Raw genomic sequence first — 13,376 nt, 5'->3', positions numbered from 1 at the left:
GTCACTAACATAAAGAAGCCGTTCGTTAGCTCTCGTTCTCTTTCCGCTCAGTTTCATTTACTCTAAAAACTCTTCGTGCCTTTAAATGAATATTTATTGTCTGGGGTGTAAAAGTACTCACATACTTCACTTCAGTAAAAGTAGAAATGCACTTAAAACTATGTAAGTGCAGTAATATTATCATCATGAAGAGTGAAGGACTCGTTACTCAGCCATCGCTCAGTGTTTTATTTAAATATAAAATCCTCATTAAGACTGAAGCATTAACGAGGAAGCAGCATGTTGACGTTAGAGCTCCTCTGACTGTGTGTTTGTATGTGAAGTATCAGGGTTGTTGTGTACTGGGAGAGCTTTCTTTAAAGGCCGATTATCTAGTATTCATACAGTCACAAATGCAGTACTGTACAGAATACAAGTCCCTCTGTCAGTTTCATGTTGGATCTAAAGTACACACTCTGAATACTCACTTCTGTACTGTATTGTCTCCTATATACTCTGCAGTCGTGTCTTGTTCATGGTCAAAGTGACAGCGTGTAGTCGTGGAATAGGGAGAGGATCATTGAGACACTGTGCCTGTAGTATTCCTGCAGTATTCCTGCAGTATTCCTGCAGTATTCCTGCAGTACTTTTGCGATGGTTCGCTGCGTCCGTGCTGCTGAAAACACACCTCAGACCCGTTAGCTGCTGACTGGTGCACACTGATGTTCTTCAGTCACGTCACTGCGTCTGTTTGCATTCTTGTCAAACTGAAGTGATTTATTTTGTCCTTTGTTCGAGTATGTAAGTAAGTACATAAGTACATAAAAGTGTATCAGGCTGCGAATGCCGTCATGACAGTCGACACATGACGTAACTCAGCGTCGCTGCGGCTGAACAGATCCTCTGTGGAAGCAGCTGCTGCTTCGGCCTCTCGGTTGTCCTGTTACACCTTGATAAAATCTTCCTGATAAACACACAGATACCCAACACATCACCACGAGGCGCTGCAGGAGCAGAGAAGAGACGCTTGTTTCAGCGTCTCCTCAGTGTCGAGGACACACTGGACTGTTCAGACCTGAGTCCAGCTGTGACGCTCAGTGACGCTCAGAGGCTCCACAGCCAGCTGCAGCTGAATCTGCAGTGTGTAACAGGACATCGTACTGCTGCTTCACCGTGTGTGTGAGCATCAGGCCTTATATGTTCACAGTAACTCTGTGAATCTGGACGATCAAACGTCACTTAGACGAGCTTGTCTCATGTCTTTGGGTGTGTTTTTGAGCTCAGCTGCTCTCAGTTTTGTTCCACATGTCCCACATGGTTCTGTCTGTCTGCTGCTGTTCAGAAACCATTTATCTCCTCAGCATCAGCTCCTCAGGCAGACAGAAGCAGCCTTGCTTGAGGTCAGCAGCTCAGCAGTTTTGAGGTAACCGGTGGGTTTTTAAAAGGCGTTGTGAGTGTGAGAGCTCGGGGAACTCACTCAAACCCTGAAGGAAGCTTTCAGCTGAAATTAAAGATCACCAAACTAACCTGCACACTCCGTTTCCCCAGACAGCACATTTAACCTCTCCGGCTCCCTGAAGAAGACAATAACCCTCAGCCTCTTCCTCTTGACGGATGTTTGCTGACTCCTGCAGCTATTACACTCTCGCCCTCCTTCCCTCTCTCTCTATAGCACAGCCGGCGTCACTCCATCCGTTTCCAGCTGACTGATGCGGAGCGATGATCGCTGACCATCACTCTCTCTTTCTAATGTCTCTCCATCTGATAACTGAGGCAATAAAACTCAATCCTACTCCAGCGGCCATTACTGACATCACTCTCCTGTCTGTAGTCTACAGTGGCAGGTGCCGTTGACGGTCGCGGTGGGAAACGCATCCGCCGTTGGTTCAGAGAGCCTCATCTGGATCAACAACAAGACAGGTACGGTGCTGCCGCCACGCTCCAGGTGCTACAAAGTACTGCTTACTCCCATTTATTGAACATCTCCATCAAAGTTCGTTTAATCACCTCGTCACACTTGAGATAACAAGCCGCTGTCTTGGGATTATTTTGTTGTGCTAACGGAGCAAAATCTGATCATCACAAATTAATTATCTCATTATCTCGAGATAAGTGATTTGCGTTTAATGGACTAAAAGACTCGGAGCCACAGGTGTGTTCCTTTGATAACAGGCTGTGCTCAGCTGAGGGAATAAACCTCATTCTGTGTTTTGTTTTGGAGAATAAATCTCGATCTGTATCTGTTCATGCGGAGTGAAGCTCGCTGTAGCTCCGCTTCTTCTTCTGTCTTTTCGTGGGGGAATAAAGCTCTGTTTCTTTTTATGGAGAGTAAAAGTCATTCAGGTTCAGCTGTTTGAGGATTGGAATTGTTGTGCTTCTGTCTTCTGGAGAATAAAACTCTCCGGGGTTGTTTCTGGAAAACAAAACAAGTCTACTTTTGGTTTTCAGAGAACACAGCTCGCTTTGTCTCCGGCAGTTTTTGGAAAATATCTGTTCTGCTTCAGTTTTTGGAGAATAAAGCTAATTCTGCTCCTGGTTTTGCAGACCCTGGATCTGTTTTTGGAAAAATAAAGCTTTTTTTGGCTCTAACTGCATCAGTTTGTGGAGAATAAAAGTCTTTCTGCTTCTGAGGAGTAAAGCTTGCTCTGGTTGTGCTTATTAACAGCTGACAGGTGATGGACTGAGCTCTGGTACAACTCCACCTGCTGGCAGAGAGCTTTGTGAAAGGAGGCGGTCGAACTTTATGACAGTTTAATTTCAACCAGTGTGAAGGTAGCTGAGGGAGCGAGCCGGACTCGGGTCGGCAGCTGTTTTCATGTGTTCCTCACCTGGCTGTTATACAAAGGCTGTTCTACTGAAGCTCGCAACCACAATTTAGAGTGGTGGAGGACGGAGGACGTCCTGGTCGTGATGAGAGGATGTGATCAACACAATGTGCTTTCAGCGCGGTCTGTGGAAAAGGTGGTTCAGATCTTGCAGTTTACATTTAGCTGTTTTAGTTTTTCGTTCTGCTTTGGAAATGAAACACCTGTCCACGTTAGTGTGAATGCCAGTCAGGTGTTTCAGTACGCGTCACAGAGTGCAGCTGTACTACTGTTTAACAGATTCCACATCATGACAATGCTTTGTGGGAACATGAAAGAACAAATGCATTCAATTTAAGGTGAAAGGCTTTTGATCGTGGGGCTGCGTCTCGACATAAAGCAGCTGATAGAAACATCATGTTAAAAAAGCAGCGACACAGTTTCCTGCAGCCTTTAAAACACTGCAACGAGCTCGGCAGCACAGCGTGGTATCGTCTGCGTATCTGATGACCTTCAACTCATATCCTGCCTTTTTTCACCTCTTTGGTTGAACCGGTGCTGTTTTCTCGTCAGACTGTTGGCTAATATTTTTCTGTTTTTTGTTCCAGAAACCCACAGGATTGGTCAGATGGATGACAAAACCTGGTTGTTGGGCAACATCAACCAGACAGGCTACTTCCGTGTGAACTACGACCTCCAGAACTGGAAACTGTTGATACAGCAGCTTCACAACAACCCTCAGGTCTGTCTGCTGTCTCTGCTGTCTTTTGTGTCTCTTGTACTCCCTCTCCGTCTGTCTCACCGTTTGCTCGTCTCTATCTCAGATCATCTCTGTTGGAAACAGGGCAGGACTCATCGACGACGCCTTCAACCTGGCCAGGTGAGTCCTCTTATAACACGAAAATGTGGCTGTTCGTTTCACTTTGCTTCACTCTCGTGCAGTGGAGTGGACCGAGGAAGGAACAGAGGAAGGTGGTGGACAAATGATCCGTTTCCTGTCGTCTCTCATCTGTCTCTGTGAGACATCTGGACACACCGAGCGAGTGCAGCCAAGGCTGAGCCATTGTTCCTGTTTGTTTCTAATGGCTTCACAATGAGCAGCGTGTCTTTGTTGAAGGGACCGATGAGGTGTCTGCCTCCCTCAGATACGTCTGTTTTGATGGACTGGATTTTCTGAATGGACAGATATTTTTGGGAGGTGTCATCATCTGTTCAGGCGACAGAATCGAGGAGTCAGCTGCACATCCGGAGGTTTATGCTCTGTATGTGAGTCCAGCTAAGACCTATGGATTTTCATACACATCTTTACATTCACACAGAAGACGCAGGGCCGGAGCTTTGCCGGCAGCTGATTCCTCCACATCCATAACCATGAGATAAGCGCGACTCTGTGGCTCGAGGATTAACGCTGTTGCCTTGCAGCAGAGGGTCTTTCTCTGCACATTCTCCAGTAGATGTGCCTGCTCAGCAGATATGTCATTGTCACTGAGTGTTATTCTCGTATTGTTATCCATTATGATTATTTATTTATTCGCCACCTTCAGTTTTGAGATTTGAGAACTGCAAACAACGTCAGTAGAGATAAGGAGTGTGAGCCTCCTGCAGCCTTCCAGGAAACTTCACCTCAAACAGTCGCAGTCTGAAAGAAAGTCTTTGTTTGTTGTTTGGTGGCACTTTTCTGCACAGAACTTCCCTCCAGTGGTTCCAGGACCAAGAACCTTCATCGGAATTCTAAACTTTCCCTGTTTTTCAGCTCATTTTAATTTCTGTATGATGGCTGCAGGCAAAGTCCCTCATCTGGGTGTCGTGTTATCCAGGTGGAGTTTGCAGGTGTGAGAAACGACAACTTAATTTGCAAAATGCGAAGCAGTGGGAGCCATTAACGTTGAGATGATGGACATTTCATACAAAAAATGACACCGTCAGCTTCCCGACGGCTTTCAGAAAGAGCAGCGAGAGGAGTCAGTGAGAGAGTTTCATGTCGGTCACGTTCAGAAGCAGAAATAAATACCCATCAAACACTCAGCAGATCATCTATTGATGTTTTCCAGTCTGCTCCTCCTCCTCTTCATTCGCTCATTACGTCCATTCAAACACAACAGCAGCAGCAGCAGGATGACTGTTGTTGTTCCCTCATGTGTGAAAATCGCACTGCAGACGTCGCCATCGTTTTCTCGTCCGTCATCAGTCTGATGCACTTAATCTTTAAAGTTCTTACCGTCAATGAAGCAGCACACGAGTTGTGAAAGGGAAATTTAGTTTGAGTGCAGCTCCTCTGGATCTGGACGTCCTGGAGGTGTTTAACGTCTTGGAAAACACACATTTACAGTTCGACTGAATGTGAGCGGCGCCCGGATGGATGTGCGTGTCGTGGTCGTCTGGATCAAAACATTGGTCCAAAATGTGTCAATCAACCTTTGGTATGCCTGTAAGACTTGAGATTAAAAACAGCCAATCCGTCCACCTTATGGGACTTTCAGTGTCCAGAACTGAGAAGTGTAAGTCAGGAAGTGGCAGAGTGTGCTTGTTGTTTGACTTCTTGCAGACACAAATCCTGTTGTTGCATTTACTCCTGCACCACTTCTTAAGCATGCACACTAAAGAACCACGACGATGGACAAAGCGTGTGAACGTGACCGAGTTGACAAACAGCAGAGTCTCCCTGTAAGGCAGGGCGCTGCTCCCAGAGCTGCCTGGGATTACACTGTGGCTCCCAAAGTGACAGAATCACATCTGGCTGTGCGAGATGACCGTCCACGCTGCTGCATTCAGATTAGACGGCGGACGTACGAGCGGCGTGAAGCGAAATTCAAAAACATCCCGAGCCGGACGGAAACTCTGTGATGAATGAGCGATCGGCGAGGCCGCGGCCGGCAAGAGAGAGAGCGTGTCGTTTCTCATCGTGATGTTTTCAGCCTGAAGCTTTTTGAGCTCCGCAGCCGAAATCTACTCTGACACCAGCCCCACAGCTCAATCCAGGCCTCCCTCTCCTCCTCTCTCCTGCCCGTCTCCCGCTCAGCCATCTGTCTGCCGTCGCACCGAATGAGCAGCAGCAGCAGAGAGACTCGCTGCGTCCTCTGTTGGAGCGCGTTGATGAGTGAGGAGCTCAGCGGGAGGTTTCCATCTGCACAGAAACACGCGTACAGATGCATTAATATTCACTCTGACAGCAGAAGACGCTCGGCCTGCATCCACCCGGGCTCGGCCCTGATGTGGCTGTCTTTGGGGGGTTTGTTGTCCTCGTAGTCGTGAGTTCACCCAAATTACAAACTTCGCTTGTAAGAGTTTTTATTGGAGTGCTTTCTGCCGCCGGATGAGTAAAACTGTCTGCTGGAATGGATGCGAGTAGATTTCAGTGAGATCGTGTTCTCGTCACTCAGGTGAGCCGACCCTTTCAGAGCACACACAGGGGGATTGTGGGTGATTTAAAGGAACAGTTCCAGATTCAGAGAAACCTTCGTGTTTGCCGTGTTGGGCCTGATGTCTGCGGACATGAGAGGACGTGAAAGAGCGAAGACATGACAGAGGAGAAGGAGAATCAGCTGAAACGCATCGTCACAAAGCTGCTTTTTGGAGATACGTGGTTCTCACAGGACGGCCGCGCTGCAAACACATGATGATCTTATAGAATGTGATGCATTAAAGCAGCCGACTGGATATAAAGTCGTGGTGAGTAGCAGCAGGAATATTAATCCACAAACAGCTGAAAAACACTGACAGGAACACTTTACTGCATCGTGAGTACTTTTACTTTAAGTACTTGATGCACGTGGAGCTGATGATGCCTTCTTTGTGCAGTAAACCTGAGCACAGCCACAGTATTTGACGGCTGGCGTTTGTTGACCTTTCTGACTTGTTTTCGACGTTGCAGCGTTCCTGAATCTCAGCAGTTAATTTGGTGTTAATGTTACTGGAGGAAACGCTGCGATAATCCCGCCCGGGACCAATCAGCCGTTAGCGATCGCTTGTCGTTCGTCGGAGTCACATAACAGATTGAGATCAGCCGTTCACTCGGTTCAGAGGGCTCCTGGATGAGAGAAAAGCTGCTGCGTGACGAACGTGACAAACACACACATGTTGTTTCAGCGTTTTCCTCTGATTGCCGATCATTGATCAGAGTCCCAGAGATCTTTAATCTCTGATTTAATACCAGAAACACTGATTCTTGCTCTGCTTACAGTTCTATTGACCGGAGCTTGAGCAATTCACGGGGAGCTGAATGCTGATTGGTGGCAGCAGGACTGTGTGTGTGTGTGTGTGTGTGTGTGTGTGTGTGTGTGTGTGTGTGTGTGTGTGTGTGTAAAGCTAGTTTAGCTGTAATAAATGGCTGTGTCTCTGCGAGTGTGCGCTTCAACAGTGATGAATGTCGCCTCTCATTCTGTGTGTGTGTGTGCGAGTGTGCATGTGTGTGTAGTGTGTGTAGTTTGTGCGTGTGTGTGACCACAGCAGTCCCTCGTTAGCTCTCCACTGAGCCTTGCTAATGGCTAATGGACAAACAATTAACTGGCCCTTAACGAAGTTAACGAGTTAATGAGCTCGTTAAGACTGGGAGAGAGACACATACACACACACACACACACACACACACACACACACAGACTCTAAATGAAAGAGAAAATTGAAAATCTATAATTTCCACACTTTCCTGCGTCTCACTGAACAGAAGCACCTGACTCACGGTGTGAAGCCCCGCCGGCGTCCTCTGCAGCTCCACCCGAACAGGGACTGAAGGCGTGGAGCTGGTCCAGAGGTCGGTGCTGCCGGACAGGCCAGTAACACCACAAGGCCTCTCCTGGAGAGGCCTTCACTGGCCCAGTGCAGCCATGAGTATTCAAATGAGTCCGACTGCAGGACGCCGCCGGCGGCACGATGCTCCGCACGCTAACAAGCAGCTGTGGTCAGAACCAGCAGCAGCACAGAGACACATCCTCCATCTGTGATGATGATGATGATGATGATGATGGTGACAGGTAGAGCCAGGCCAGCTGTTTACAGTCTTTATGCTAAGCTAAGCTAACGGGCTGCTGGCTGTAGCTTCACATTTAGTGGTTTCAGTTTCCTCATCGAACACGTCAGCGTAAAATGTCACATTCTGTTAAAAGCTGTGAGATTTCACAGATTTCAGATGTTTCAGGGTTGAACTTTCTGTATTTTTAGGATTTTATGTCTCAGCTTCAAAAGTTCTGGTTCCAGTGTTTTTTTTGTTTGATAGTTTTCAGGAGCTGCAGCTGATTTAAAGCATTTATTGATCATTTATGTGTTTGAACAGATGCCTGTTTGAGCTCTGTGTGTAAATAACTGGTTGCCTTTCGGTAAAGGGGATGGAAGTCAATGGGAACATTGTTCTTCTGTGGTGTGCGTCACAGATCTCTGGACCTCTTAGTATTTCTTAACACTGAAAATAAGCGAGGACAGAAATAAATAAAACGTCCTTCGCAGGAAGGAGCGCGCTCCTGTGAATGTCTGCAAGTGAAAACATGGAAAACACCGACGGGCAAATAAACAGATGATGGCTGGATGCGACGCCATGGTCACCTTTATCTCTCCCTCTGCCTCCATGTTTAGTCGCATCACTCGCGGTGCAAACGGGAAGTCTCTGAAAGCTGGATGGATTATGGTAATGTCTCAGAGGCCAGGTGCATGATGGGAATGGAGATGAGTGTGCGGAGGTTGGTTGAGTCGGATATGAGGCAGATTATGGAAATACGAAGGTCTGGATTCAGAGTTTCCTCGGCTGCTCGCAGACTTACAGCCTTATCTTAAACAGATTAACTTCCTGTGGAGGTCTGTCTCCCTCAGCCTGTCTGTCTGCGGCTGGAAATTAAAAAACTGTCCAGTAAACCATTTCAGTACGAGAGCGTTAAACTCCTCCACCCCCGCTGTGCGTCTGTCACTCACTTTGATTGACAGCTGCTCGGTAAAGGTCAGGGCGCGGCCTCAGGTCTCTGCTGTGCCTCATCATTGGTCGCTTCTCGCCTCGATCAATAATCAGAAGAAAACCAATAAAACTAACGTCACCTCCGTAAGTTCACTTTCTGTCCTCCGCCGCACGCCTCATTAATATTCATGAGCTGTGGGTGTGGCTGAAGGTCGACGCAGGAAGCAGGTGAAAGCCCCCCCAAAAAACATCATGAATGTTAATGAATGCACAAAAGAAGCTCGTTAATATTCATGAAGCGGTGGCTGTAACCCGGGCAGCTAAATAGCCCCGATGGCATTTAGAGGCCAAGTTCATTTTCTTAATGTGTTCGTACTGTAGTTTACTCACACACACACACACACACACACACAGACTGAGGGTTATATCTGAGGGTTAAAGAGCAAATGTACTTCGGGATCTGGCTTCAAATTGAATTCCTGTACCTGAATTCACCTCTGCGTGTCCTGGATTCTGCACCGAAAAAGTCCAGAAAGAGCCGTCATAAAAGATCAGTACGGAATGCCAAATGGGTCAAAAATGTGTTTTAGCTGTGCGTTGTTTGGCACGCTTTAAAAAGTTTGAAAAAGGTGTGAAAAGTGTGCGTAAACAGAGGAAAGACGACATAATGAACACACACTCCTGCTGTCCGTTCATCACTGGACGCGTCACTCCAAAGATGTACGGGGGCTGGGATGTGCCAATCTCAGTTCCTTTGCTGCTGAAGCCTTTACTGACCTACTGTTACACTACATGTTTAGCATGTAGCATTTAGCATTATCTGTGCTGATCTGAGCGTCCTCTCTGTCTGCCCTCTCTCTCTCAGGGCTGGGTACCTCCCACAGGGTATTCCCTTGCAGCTGATTGGCTATCTGCCGGAGGAGACGTCCTTCCTGCCGTGGCACGCTGCCAGCCGAGCGCTCTACCAGCTGGACAAGCTGCTGGACCGCACAGACGAATACAGCCTGTTCAGTGTAAACACCCAGTTAATCAATCACCATCTCAATCAGCCCTCCAGTCAATCAATCAGTCAGTCCCTTCAGCACTGACAGCTGCTGTCTGTTAATTAACGCTTTGCTCTGTGTGTGTGTGTGTGTGTGAGAACAGGACTATGTGCTGAAGCAGGTTGCGTCACGGTACCATCAGATGGGTTGGCCAACAAACGGCCCCAGCAATGAGGGCAACGTCCTGCAGGCATCCTACCAGACTGAGTAAGCAACACACACACACACACACACACACACACACTGTTCCACACTCCTATTAATACTGTCAGACTAATCACATAGAGGGCACTATTTTAACCACATAAGCGCAACGACGAGTGTAAAGCAGGAGGTGTTTGGTGCTAGGCTAGCGGTTTCCAGTCTGTGCTAAGCTAGCCTGCCTCTGCACTCAATGCACAGGGTTAAAACCGGTGTCCGCCTCCAAACAGGACGAGTTTTAAAGTGTCCTGATGGACAAAAGGACAGAGACGGTGTTTTCTTCTCTGTTTCTCCTCAGGGAGTTACAGAGGGAGCTCATCATGTTAGCCTGCAGCTTCGGGAACAAGCAGTGCCACCGTCAGGCCGTCGCCTACATCTCTGACTGGATCTCCAGCAACAAGAACAGGTGAGAACACACAGCCCCACACACACACACACACACACACACACACACACACACACACACACACACACACACACACACACACACGCTCTCTGCACAGCTGACAGGCTTCATTTAACCTTTGGGCAGCTGCTGCAGGCCGGCCGGCTCTCTCACATTGACCGTGAGACTCCACAGCTGATATTTTCACACGCTCCCACGTCTGTTTTCTCACGCTGTGAAAGTTTAATTCGTAACCGATAACATCGTGGCGTGAAAAGAGGGCACGGACACACGAGACGGAGCCGCGGCAGACCATGCTCACAGAGATGCTCTCGTGATTCCCAGAAACTGGTTTTTCGGTCTGCGTGACTCTGATTGTGCCTCATTACTGAAATCTAGCAGCACCATTTCACATTTTTACCTCAAAGCCTTCATGAAAAATACAATTATAATTTTTTGTGTGTGGCTTTGCAGAGGTGAACACACACACTGCTCCACCACCTAAACACAGCTCTCGTGTGTGTCAAGTTCAGCCTTACTTCGCTCTTCAGTTTCGCACCTGTGACAGATTGAAACGTTCATGAATGATGCAGCGTTTAATCCATTAAGAGGAGTCAGATTAATGAACGGCTCCTGGAGGTGAGTACTACAGATCTGAAAATCAAACCGTCATCATGTATTCAGATTCATCGGAGCTCTCATTCATCAGACAGCAGCTTCGTTTGGCTGCCGGCTCGTCAGAAGATCAATCGCCTCTCTAGTCTTATAGGTACATGTGTGTGAAAGCAGCTCTGACATAATCAATAAGAAAAATATGATAAATCCAAACACTGCAGTTCAGCTGTGAACTCTCTGCTGGTTTTCAACTTTAATAAAGTCGGTTTGTTTGTTGTCTGGACAGCGTTATCCTGCGGGATCCACCGTCTTTGAACAATGTGTTTTTCTCCCTCGTTTGCTTTCTTCATACACTTCTTCTCTGTGTAGACGAAGCTGCTCGCCTCCAGATTCTCCTCAGAGTCCCATTTTTCAGGGCCCCCTCCCCCCACGTCCTCCCGACTCCACATTTCGGCAACAAAATTACTCCATAAATTAACCAGAATGCAGGAAAACAGCCTCTGAAATTAGCAGTTTTCTGGGGGAAGATCCCGGGGTGCCCTGGTTAGCGTCGGTCTCCCACTGCTGTGAAGTCTGGAGGTTGGAAAGATGCTGATCAACTGTACGTCCTCACCACTGACCGCGGTCACAGAACCGGCTTTTCATCTGCTGGACCTCTGACCCCCGACCCTGCGGCGGGTAACGACTCACAAAATGCAGCGACTGGAAACTGAATGTCACTCTGAGCAAAGCTGACAGCTCTGTCCGGGAGGCTCTGGGGATGAATATGAGATAAATCCTTCCCCAGTCTGAGACACGGCCGCTGCACCTGTCGCTAGCTAGCTTACAGCTAACGTCAGCGTACAGTCTGCAGGGGTCAAAGCAGATTGAAGTTCTCGCCGATACTACGACCCCAACCTTCATCGCTTCGTATTGTCCTGCTCCTGCCCCCCATCGCCATGCATCCCTGAACACAACAACACCTGTACGAAGAAGAGAAAGAAACACAGGTGACAGGTGAGCAGCAGGTCGAGCATCATCACGATTTCCTTATATTATCTGAGACTTAAGGAGCTGCAGCAGCTGTGGCTGAAACCAGAGTGGCTGTGTGACCACGTCAGCCTCAGTAACAACAATGAAGAAGAGTTCCAACAAACATTCGACCCATCGCGCTCCATGTGTCCACGTGTGTCTGACAAACGGCGGCACATTCCTGCCTCAGTGACGACGTCTTCGTACCTAAAAGAACATCGTGGTCCCTTTCTTTTATTCTGCTTTTCTTTTCTGCCTCTCTCCTTCGCTGCCGGCTCAGTCGCCGCCTCCGGGCCCTTAACGAGATCTGCAAAATTAGATTTCAAACAGCAAATTAAATAGAAACAGATGCTGGTGTTCTGTAAAGGACAGCAGGGAGCTGGTGATGAGAGGCGTGCTTAAATTAAAAAACACACAGCTTCATCCGTTCATCTGCCTTTATGAATGGATTCTTGGAGGAGCGGCAGGTCGCGGTGTCGGGTTCATGTTAACGTGAAAGCTCTGCGTCCAGCACAAAGTCTTCCTGGAGTCTCGACCTTTATTTCCTCTCCTGCGACTGTTTTTCAGTCCTTTCCAGGAGAAGGTCACATGACAGCCACGGCTCCAGTCTCCATCCTCAACACAACACAAATGTGGCCTTTTCAAAATTTGAGAAGCAATTTGGAAACGCTCCACTTTCAGCGGTGGAAAAGTGCCGGATAAGTCCACATTCATGCAGGATTAATCTCTCCAGGGTGATTTTTTAATATTTCATGCTCTATTCAGTGATATAATCCCATCTGGAGCGCACATGTATGTGGTTTTCCTCCCTGTGCCAGAGCATTAATTACAGATCTGCTTTTAATCTGAAAGCTGCCTCATGTCTCACCTGAGAGCTCACCTGAAGGACAGAGAACACGTGAAGCTGAACTTTATTCAGCACTCGTGTAATTCTCAGTACATTAACTCTGAGAGGAGTGAAACAAGCCTTTGACATGCGTGAGTCAGTCAGCAGACCTGCGTCACACCTGCGCCTCCTGCCTGAAAAGCGTGTTTGGAACCACCTGCTGTGCTGCGACTCTGGTTAAACTCCCACCCAGAACAATGAGTGTAATTAGTGAAGAGCACAGCTAATAGTTTAGCACCTATATCCTCCAGGAGTATTAATCATGTCCCACTGGGGCCGTGTTGTAAATGAACCGTCTGAATGGATCAAAAAGCTCAGTTTGAAACTGTTTCATAGTGTGTCTGCAGCCACTGATGGATTAACCTGGTAGGGGGTCCTGCAGCAACAATGAACCACCGGGCCCCCGTTAGCCCCCCATTCAGTCCTCTCTCTGCAGTGTCATCAGTATTTCTGTGCTGAAATACTCTCCAGGTTCTGGTTTGCTGTGCCGTCATTTGATTAAACATCAGTTAATTTAGGAATGTGCTGCTCGTTAAGCACAAAGCTGAACTCATGAGGGAGTTCTTGGCATGCT

General features: G+C 47.8%; 1 protein-coding gene across 1 annotated transcript in view; it reads left to right on the top strand.

The window, feature by feature from the left end:
* Positions 1-13,376, top strand: part of LOC143314870 (thyrotropin-releasing hormone-degrading ectoenzyme-like) — a 131,450-nt gene that overhangs the window by 105,485 nt on the left and 12,589 nt on the right. The window contains exons 11-16 of the mRNA XM_076722150.1: positions 1,811-1,899; positions 3,392-3,525; positions 3,608-3,663; positions 9,527-9,674; positions 9,808-9,911; positions 10,204-10,311. Coding sequence (XP_076578265.1) covers positions 1,811-1,899; positions 3,392-3,525; positions 3,608-3,663; positions 9,527-9,674; positions 9,808-9,911; positions 10,204-10,311 — 639 coding nt within the window. The remainder of the gene's footprint in view (positions 1-1,810; positions 1,900-3,391; positions 3,526-3,607; positions 3,664-9,526; positions 9,675-9,807; positions 9,912-10,203; positions 10,312-13,376) is intronic.

This window comes from Chaetodon auriga, chromosome 22 (genome assembly GCF_051107435.1).
Source record: "Chaetodon auriga isolate fChaAug3 chromosome 22, fChaAug3.hap1, whole genome shotgun sequence".
NCBI classification, from domain to species: Eukaryota; Metazoa; Chordata; class Actinopteri; order Chaetodontiformes; family Chaetodontidae; genus Chaetodon; species Chaetodon auriga.
Note: the sequence above shows the minus strand (reverse complement) of the source record. Positions and strands in the feature narration are given on the sequence as shown.